This window comes from Epinephelus lanceolatus, chromosome 3, assembly GCF_041903045.1.
Source record: "Epinephelus lanceolatus isolate andai-2023 chromosome 3, ASM4190304v1, whole genome shotgun sequence".
NCBI lineage: Eukaryota > Metazoa > Chordata > Actinopteri > Perciformes > Serranidae > Epinephelus > Epinephelus lanceolatus.
The window spans coordinates 26,672,633-26,683,108 of record NC_135736.1 but is presented as its reverse complement, the minus strand read 5'-3'; the positions used below and the strand labels follow the sequence as shown (position 1 = coordinate 26,683,108).

The following is a 10,476-nucleotide window of genomic DNA, read 5'->3' as shown; positions in this document are numbered from 1 at the left end:
TTATTTAGTTTAATGATGTTATTTCTAGCCTCTGTATTTCCAGATCAGACTCAAGAAAAACTTTATGCGGTATTTTTTCAGTTTGAACACATTTGGGTCAGTGTGAACCTCATTGTTTCCAGGTCGTGAATATTAATTATCAGAACAATAGAGAGCATTAGGACCCTGAGGCAGGGAGAGCCTCCCCCTCTCTGATTATCCACTGATTTGACAGCTTGAGCGCCCGACCAGTCAGAGGAAGGATGTGAGGTGGAGAAGGAGGCGGCTTGCGGTGTTAGGTGCGGTGCGCCGAAGTTTTGTAAAATTGCTTGGTTGTTTGAAAGCCAGCCGGCGGCAGGTCCACTGCAATGTCTGTCAATGCCAGCTGCTCTTTATTCGACACGGTCTCAACCGGATAATCCCGAGCTGGCGTTTGGATTATTGCTCCTGCTGTGCTGTTGTAGGTAGACAAATCAATTCATCGGATCAGTCAGGAGGACGGGATTCATTTGCTGTGGACTTCAAGATTATTCCTCGGCTTGCTTCTCGTTTTTAAGAGCTGGGTTCTGGCGTTTTGGACTTGTCACCAGCAACCGGTGCAGCCAGTAGTCCCACACAGTGGACTGGAAGTGTTGACTGGAGACGCACACGTGCAGACGCATTGATTTTTCCAGCACTCTGGATAAAAAGTTGCTTTGCTCTGTTTGGGATTTTGTTTAAAAGAGGAAGATAAACAGCCAGACAACATGTCGCTGAGCAGAAGTATTGAATTTGAACACTTTGAGGAACGAGAGAAGCCGCACCGAACACCGAGGACCAACTCGGTCTCTGGGTCCCAGTCAGGCTCCAGAGGCAACGGTCTGGTCCCCAGCCCTGCGCACAGTGCGCACTGTAGTTTCTACCGCACACGCACCCTCCAGTCCCTCACATCCGAGAAGAAAGCCAGAAAAGTGCGGTTTTATCGCAATGGAGACAGATACTTTAAAGGTTTGGTGTATGCAGTGTCCAACGACCGCTTCAGGTCTCTGGATGCTCTGCTCATGGAGCTCACAAGGTCCCTGTCGGACAATGTCAACCTTCCTCAAGGAGTCCGGACGTTATACGCACTGGATGGAGGCAGGAGGATCACCAGTCTGGATGAGTTAGTAGAGGGTAAGGGTGATCATGGATGTAACAACCACCTCAAATAGGCCCAGTACTTGATGGTATTGATGATAGATAAAATGCATTGATTCAGACATGCAATTGATTTGCTAAAAGCTGTGTCCTGCCTGGAGTATTGGCTAAATGCCCAATGCAAATACACACAGCTATAACCTCAGGCTACCTCAAGTTATGCCAGAAGTTTAAAAGGTCACCCAGAACATATTCACATTTATTTTTCATTTTATATATGTTGCCAATCAGGAAAGTTTTCTCTGCCAAGAAGATAAGTGTTCCTTTGTGCAGACATCTACTGTACTTATATCAATGTATCTCTGGAGCCCATTACAGTATAATAGATGCAGTGCAGAGCCTCCTTTGCATCATTGACATAACTGCTCTGACATGTTTGACCCAGTGTCGTGCACACAGGCAGGCAGACCCCTCCTCAGTGCAGCTTTGGTTCTGCACAGGCTGCTGCTAATGTGCATCAGTGTCCATTGATCTCAGCTGGACGCTCTCAGTCTCTCCCCTCTTTCGTTTGTGTGTTGAAAGTGCCTTGTTAAGTGCAATGATTGTGTGTGTCATCATAGCATCTATTGGTTGCTAAAAGTCTTTTAAATTGATCTCACCCTCAGGGCTTGAAAGATGGAAGTTTCCCTCCCCCATCCAGTATCTGTTCTTTGCTTATAGTATAGGGGTGAAGTAATGGCATGAATGTGTCCAGTAGTCACAGCTGTATGATCATTTCTGTGAGGAGCTAGATGACTGACAGGAGTTACAACAACAACCATCAACTGTGGTATTAACTATGGTATTTTTTTAAAAAAAGTTTTAAAACTGTCAAAGGCAGTTGCATACTGCAGACACAACTGGAACACAGTCTTCTCCTACCCTTTCGCTTTCCTGCAGTGTTATTCCAACTGTTATTCACCCCGCAGAGACAGTGACCTCTCAGTAATAAGTTAATCTTCATGTTTCAGCCTTGGTGTGTGTCTGTCTGCACTGTGACCTGCCTGCAATCCTCTTTTAACACAGGGGGTTACGGCTCTGCCACTCACACTCAGGATCCACTGACCTCTTACTGCAGTCATTATTCTCGTATACTGGTCTATTTTCATCCCACATCCTCCTAAAACTTTAGACTGTGCTACGCTCATTTCCTCTGCCCCATCCCCTGAGTGACTGGGGAAGATTTAGGCCAGCGCCTGATCTGAATTTTGTAGCATCACTAGTTTGGCAATGCTAAGTTGTTTTGGTGCATTGGATCAGATACGGAGCATTCTGCCACCGCACTTGTGCACTTTGCCTTCATTTTTCAGGACATTGTTGCTTAGTAAAAGATACTGGGCATACATTACTTGTTGAGTAGTTACTACTGATGTTTCAGCAACTCCTTTTGTCAGTGATTTCTTTGTTTTTAAAGGGTCAGATCACAAAAAGATTCATTTTTACCCTCTAGCTTTGTCTGGCAATGCAGATTTTTTTTTTGTTTCCAAGATGCCTGCAGCTGATTTAAGGTATACTGTGCAGAACTCAAACAGAAGCAATCCCTCTCAATCATCACTCATGACCACCTAGAGGTGTATGGCGGTGTATCTATCTGTAGAGACTTTGCCCTCTGCCTGTATTTTCTTGTTTTCTTCCATTTTTTGCTGTGTTTGGGACATTTATGGGCACATGTAGTGACCTGGCATCAGACCATAAACTGCACACATCCAAGAGGAAGCTACAAAAATTGCGGACAAGGAACTGAAAACAAGAAAGCAAATATAGTGAATCTGGGGTTAGCTTTACTTCCTCTGGTGATACTGTTAACAAACAGTTACTGAAAATTCTGCGGTGTTCACATCAACATCCAAGTCATGGGAAACTCTGACTTTACTGAAATCTTCAATATATCCAACTTGGCACATAATAATATGAAATTACTTTAAACCAAACAAAGATGTCTCACATCATTGGCCAGTTCATCATTCAAGGTGAAACCAGATTTAATGTATATAGTGTTGTTGCCAGTGCACAATATTAACCTTCACACTGCCAGTTCTTCTTTCACACAACAGTCTTCAGTTGTCTAATGACTCATTCAAGTCATAAACATTGGAATTTTTCCTACCTCTACCATCCATCCCACATGACATGAACACAGCATGAAATGTGCTGGTTCTCCTCAAGGACCCCAGTACTGTAGAGGTGTCTGCAGAGGAAGATGGGGAAGTTGGTAGATTTTCCTTTGTGGTACTTAAAGCATTGAGAAATTCCCTTAAAACAATTAGGAAGAATGTCTTTTTCCAGTTGCTTTGGAGAATGCATCATTTCAACCATTGCTGCTAATTTCTTTTATGCTTTTTATCCTAATTCAATTTAATTAAATTTTATTGTGGTAGTGAACTCCCAAAGGCAGATATTAAAAAACTTCATTAGCCAAACTATCTGCATGGTTTGATAACATGAGGGTGAAGTGGGAAAGTGTTTTTGTGATTTGGAGAAACTCAGATGTCAGATGCACTGCAGGTGGGCCGAGCACCAGTGTCTTGTCCCTGTTTACTCACCCATCTAATGGACAGAGAGAGGGAACATTACTGCACAGCTCAGCAGTCTGCCTCCCATTGATTGAGGCCTACTGGGGCTCTTTTGTGTGGAAACCCAATAAGCACCACTCACATGTGTGCCCCTTATGGCTGGATGGGATTACTGAGCCAACCAGTCAACTTGTAGGGTTTTTCCATGGTAGGAAAGATAGCACTGAGCCATGCTGTGAACGGCGCTGGCACGGCTGTAGCGTTGCACTGAATAGGTCCATCTGCGGTTGATTACACATGTTTTTATTGAAGAACAGCACTACTAATGAAGCTATGCTAACTTGGTGACAAACACATTGTACTTCCTATAACATCTTAAATATAATCATCCTGGTTCAGTTCGCCAATGGAAAACTTGTAATGTAAGGTTCAGTTTACATCAGCAGTAACTTAAAACAGCTTCAATAGGACTTAAAGCATCGATAAACTATAAAACAGACTGATATCTACCCAGGTCCATTGAACAAGAAACCTATTGAACTGCTGTGCTAGTGGAAAACCACACAGAGAGGTAGCAGATACTCAACTGGGTTTCGAAAGAGCTTTGTAGTTTACTCTGTGGTTATGTGAGGGTACATAACAAGCTGACATAGGGATTCTAGTTGGGACAATAGCAAGTGTGCAAGCCAAGGGATTTATTAGCACCAGCTGGTAAAATTAGGGTTAAAGTAGATGAATATATGAAGGCAGAAAAACATTAGAAACGTTGTGTAATTTATTGCTTTGGTAAATCCAAGAACTCATCCTAAAGAGGGTAAATTTCTAAGTGACCTACCCAGAGAAAAGATTAAAGTGTCTCTTTAAAATTGAAAAAAAAAAACCCCAAACAAGTCATGTGAGATCCATAATGGTTTTCTCGCTTATTGACTAGACTGCTGCTCTAACATTGTGCTCAGTGCTGCTCATAGCCAGAAGTTACATTGTTGTAGCCTTTGTTCTTATATCAGCAGTATTGTGATAAAGCCTCCAGGGCTAGCTGACAGTTTTCTGATTTACAGGTTTTATTAAGAGAACGAAATGATATGCATCACAAAATATACATCTAAACCCCACACCCTAGCCCGCACAACTCATCATCACCACAAACACAATTGGCCTTAGTTCTCAATACAAATATGCTTCATCATAAACAGTTGACATAGATATTTAAAACAAGACAAAAGTCAACAAATTAGACATTGCAAAGTGAGGAAGTACTAAGCAAATACATGCATAGACTAAGACAGTAACCATGAAAATTCAACCCCCCACATAGTGTTGTCTATGTCAAGAGCTCTCCAAAAAGGTTAAGTATTTTCCATCCAATAGTCCATCCATTCTCATTTGCTTATCCGGGGCCAGGTCATTGGGAAAGCACCCCAGGCATCCCTTTCCCCAGCAACACTTTCCAGCTTCCACCTTGGGGTCCCCCAAGGTGTTCCCAGGCCAGATGACATTTGTAATCCCTCCAGTGTGTCCTGGGTCTACCCGGGTCCTCCTTCCAGTGGGTTTAGTATTTTCCCTAGTTTCTAATATATCTATCCAATCTACCAAAGCGTTCATAGGCATTTTATATTCTGAATGCTGCCACCCTTGCCAACACTGCAGCCCTTTCTTGGACTGAAGGCACCCCCTCAGTATTTCATCTTTCCAGAAGAATTTGTCTGCCTGTCATAATACTAGTTTCTAATGTGTTTGTCTTCTCCCATTAAGACTGATCCATCACCTTAAACAAATAATCTGGGGAAGGGTTAGCTGGCAATTGAACTCTTGGGGCTGAAGTAAAGCCAACTTTTATGATAAGAATACTTACCCAAAATAAAAGGAAATCAAGTTTTCATTCTCTTTATAAAATCACTGTTTTTATGTAATTGTTTCAGTCTTGTGAATGACCAAGATTTGTAGTCGTTGCTTGAAGAATTTCAGTTTTAAACTTAATAAATTCAGTTTTAGAAGTATTTTTAAATGTCTAATTTATTGCCGCTTGTGGGGTATGACTCCGGGCCAACACAGAGCTGCATCATGAATGAATTTTGGATAGACAGTTCTTTGTGTCTTGGTAGTGCTTGGCCACTACATTTTATAGTCACTCAGAGATCACTAAACACTGGGTTTAAAAGAGATTTCTTGGATAGAAGAACAATCAGCACAATTTCTTGGTAGAAACTCTGCTTAGCAACAGATTAAGACATCAAACATTTCAAATTACCCCGTCTATAAGATGTGACCTAATGTTATGTCTACCAAGGGAAACCAACAGTGTGCTGCCCATACTGGTCCAATTGCTTTTACTACAGTGGTGTATATTATGTCAGGCCATGCATGCTGAGATTAGAATTGGATCATGGGGTCACTTCATTGTCTTGGTGATGAGGAGTTTTATATTGCCCTAATATTAACACTGTTTTATGAGTTTCATTTACTGCCATCGCTTGGGTTTTGGACTGGTAACAGCAGTGTGACCATTGCAGTCAAAGCTGCTGGACTGGTTAGTGAGCTCTGTGGAGGCTGACCTCATCTGTCGTCCACATAAGGAAAGCAGCCAGTGGTGGCTGGTTGGGGCTCCCCTCACATCACCGAGGGATGTTGCACCTGGGATCCCTGCACCTCGGGGAATAGTCTTGTCACCAGTCCCCATCTGAGAGCATTTCACTATTCTGTCATTGTCCCTCAGATGAGTGACAGCCCCAGTTATATTTTGTTTTAGTGTTCAGCCGTAGCGCAGTCCCCCCAGCTGTGGCCTAGGCTTTTAATTAGCCTTTGGTTAATTGCAGGCTTAATAAAACCAGGTATCGTGGGACACACTTTCTCATATGGCCTTCTTTCACTGCAGTGCGATTGGTTTGTCTTGACACACATCAGATAACTAACATTTCATAGACTGGATACTGTTTGTAAAAATAAGTATTTACCAAAAGATACTGAAACTTTACACAGTGTCATAAACAGAGGCCTTTTCAAGTTGTAAACAACGCATTTCTGAGGTAAACCAGAGTGTGTTTTTGCTCCCTGTCCAGCCTCAATGCCATGCAGTTCTACTAATGACCCAGAGATGCAGAGTTACAGGCATGACAGGCATTTTAACAAGCCACACATTTTTTATTTTTTCAGTTTGCTTGTGCTTTTCTTCTCTTTGACAGCCCTAATGAGACACTCAGTGATCTGTTTCCTCTAGCCCTGTAAATACCTTCACTGAAAGACAGTGGATATTTGCTTTCACAGTATTTCCTTATGGTACAAGTTGATCCTGAGAAACAGCTATGTATTCGTGGACACTTGAATACTTTAGTGATGAATGTAGCACGAGCAGAAAGTAACTGTCACGTTCTCCCTGTTACTCAGAGTGGAACAGACCAGCACCAAGTTTCTCATCCAACACTCAGCCTTCAAAACAATCACCAGACATTCTTGCTGTGGTTTTCGTGTATCAGCCAAGCCCCTGTACTTGTCACATGACTTTGTTCTTAAGGGGAAACATTTGCGTGTTAACTGTTGGAATGGAATGCTGATAGATAAAACAAAATGCTTTGCTTTGGAGGATGGCCAGCGCAGCAGCTCAACAGCTGAAAAGGGAGAGAGGACAGTGTTACACTGGCCCGGCCTCTCAATGTGCCTTTTTGTTTCAGCTGAGGAATGTTAACTCTTCGTTGTTCCACTCAGTCGTCTAATGTCAGGTTGACGCAGAATTTCATGGTACATACCATACATGTGCAACTTGTTCTCACTCCCAACTTGTCAAATACAGCAGCTTGGTCGGTGACGCTACATTTCAAACTTGGGCTGACTGAATGCTTCGAAGCTTGATCAGAGACTTGACACTGGACATAGTGTCACATACCACAACATACGTAATTACTCAGCAATCATCACTGTGTATCTGTACATAACAGAAATTACCAAAGAAATTAAGAAATTGATAATTTAACAACTTAAATATTTGATTTATAGTTATGTTATAATAATTTTGTTAAAGGTGCTGTTAACTATTTTACAAAAAAAGAAACATGACTGAGATGAGTTTGCCTTTTTCAAAGGTATATATCGCAAATAGCACTGTTTTTAATTTAATATGAGTTTTTCTTTGAACACAGTTATATTTTCAAGGTGGCAATCGCTCATAAGGGCCCATTCACCATCCAACACATTGTTGGAAGGCCCACTCTCTCTATGGGCCCCCAACTTCACAGGCACCAGTGCAACCGCACTGTCTACACTGTCTGTATTTACGCCCCTGGTGCCAGATATCCCAAAGGAAACGGGCACAGCACAAATCTACAAAGAACACGGCAAATCACCTGAAAACTTTGTTATTCTTTTTAGCCTGCAAAAAAGTGCATGCTAACAAAGTGGCTATTGTTGTGTTATTTTAGGTGCGCTAATCTAGGTACTGTTGTAGCGACAGTTCTGAAAATGCCAGTTTCCATGTTGATTTCCCGCTCGTTCCATGAAAACTTTATTATCGTCCGTTTTTTGCCTGCATATACCTGCACGCTAAGACAATGGCTATTGTTGTGTTATTTTAGGTGCCCTTTTTAAAACTATGATGCTTTAGGTACCCTTCTAGCATCAGTTTTATTTGTTTTAATTTTTTTTAATGTGTCGATTTCTGCTCATTCCATGTTACACTTTCTTTCAGAATAAACTTCCATCTTTACAAAAAATGTAGGTTTTGCCACCAAAACTACTTTAGGTTTGGGCAACAAAACTACTTGGGTGGGTTCAGAAAAAAGATTACACCTGTCTCCTGGATAAAAGTCCAGTGTGTGTTTGACCCATCCACCACTCCTCCTGCCCTACTTAGACTTTCCTGCTCTTTCAACTACGTTATTGCTCCGAGAGGTGTTACATTGGAGTTAGTTGAAAGCCTGGGGCATCTTGTACCAACGCTGTAAGGTGCCTTGTGCATCAGTAAACCAAGGGCCAATGACAGGGTTGCCGTATTTGACATCCTTGAAATGAGATGGGGTTGACGTGCGGTGGATTCTGATATATTGCATTATGATTTTTTTATTTTTTTTTTCTTATAATATTATATACAGTACATTTTGATCAAATGGTTGGCAAGAGATCAATCTAGCAACTTTTTTCTTTCCCAGGTGAGAGTTACGTGTGTGCCTCGAATGAACCCTTCCGGCGTGTGGACTACACCAAAAACGTCAACCCCAACTGGTCCGTGGGCTGCAAGACCGGCACATCACGCTCCCTCTCCTCTCTCATCCCGCTGAAGAGTGAGCTGCAGCGTGAGTCCAAGGACTTCATCAAACCCAAACTAGTCACAGTCATCCGCAGCGGTGTCAAACCCCGCAAGGCAGTACGTATACTGCTCAACAAGAAGACAGCGCACTCCTTTGAGCAAGTGCTCACCGACATCACAGATGCAATCAAGTTGGACTCTGGAGCTGTGAGGAGGCTGTACACTTTGGAGGGCAAGCAGGTGAGTCTGTTGTGATGCATGCTTGTGTAAGTTTAAATGACGAGATGATAACTGCTGTTCTGGTAATCACCAAACAAACTCATGCAAAACAGCAAGTGAAACAGAACTGATATCCAAATTATATAACATGGCAGTTGGAGGCAGTTGAGTGCATTGTTTTCAGTGAGATGAGATTGGATAATGTGCATGTGAAAACCAGATGGAACTGCTCGGCTGAGCTTTTCAGCCAGAGGTTTTATCTCCAAAAAGCGCTGTGATTTATAGGCTTCAGCTGTGTCAGCAGTCTAGGTAATTACACCCCATTTAATCATCCATACATAATTACATGCCACGATTATTTCAACAAGGCACTAATGAATACACTTAAGGGTTCAGGCCTTTTGCCATATCCATCAGTATAGTTTCCTCCCTACCTCATCCACCCCTGTTAAGCCATTTGAGACTGTTTTTGCTATAATCCTATCCATCTGGGACACATATATAGTAATATTTCCATCTGAAATTCTCGTTGAGGGTCCCTGGTGTTATGAGATGAGGTGAGCTCAAACACATGGTGCCCCTAATCAAAAAGATTTATATGACGGTGTCTCATCTGGGAGAGTCTTAGATCATACTTATTAATTGTATTGTTCTAACTCTCATCTTGCAGAAATATTTAAGTTTAAGCGATTTAAAGTAAGCAACAAAACAATAGGGTCAAAATAAACTAGTAATAAAGACACAGGATTAGAAAGAATGGGATTAAAAAACATCTCAAACTGGGAGTCTATAAAAAATAATGTCCACAAAGGGATTTTTTTGAATGTAAAAGGTTGGCCACCTTACATCTTAAACCTTTGGGATGGTTTAAGGGCTTGTGTGAGACTGTGAAATACAGTTAAGATGTCCACATCATATCTTTGGGTCAGACAGAATTATACTCTAAAAACTTTAAAGGTAACTCTAAACGTATAAGTGCAGAGATTTTCCCCAGTCTCAGAAGCTAAACAAAGACCTTAAACAGACCCCAGGCTCATGACTAAAGGTGTTTAAGGTTACATAAATGCCTGGGAAGTACACTGAATACAAATGTGAATGACTTTGTCTAGACCAGTGAGTAATACAATTGTTTGAGTCTCTTGTTCAAATTGAAGATAAACCCTGTATGACTCAAAGTCAAAATATGCTCCCATATTTCAGGCAGCTGGTCTCAGATTCAATGATTTGTTTTAGTTTAGATGCAGCTAACTATGACGCTCTCAACAACACTGAAATGTTACTTGAAACTATTCAAGTCATTGGACTCGTGTGTGTTTTGGGTACTTTGGGTGCTCCACACACAGCTGTAATAACTCAAATAATGTCATGTTTATTCAT

At 41.7% G+C, this 10,476-nt stretch overlaps 1 protein-coding gene across 4 annotated transcripts in view; it reads left to right on the top strand.

Moving 5' to 3' along the window:
- The first annotated feature begins 225 nt into the window (after nucleotides 1-225).
- dclk2a (doublecortin-like kinase 2a) overlaps nucleotides 226-10,476 on the top strand; it is a 67,004-nt gene continuing 56,753 nt past the window's right edge. For all 4 annotated transcript variants that reach the window (XR_004501556.2, XM_033624354.2, XM_033624355.2 and 1 more), the window contains exons 1-2: nucleotides 226-1,131; nucleotides 8,783-9,120. Coding sequence is in view for 3 of the 4 variants with exons in the window: in XM_033624354.2 (XP_033480245.2) it covers nucleotides 726-1,131; nucleotides 8,783-9,120 (744 nt within the window). In the remaining variant the exon portion in view is untranslated. The remainder of the gene's footprint in view (nucleotides 1,132-8,782; nucleotides 9,121-10,476) is intronic.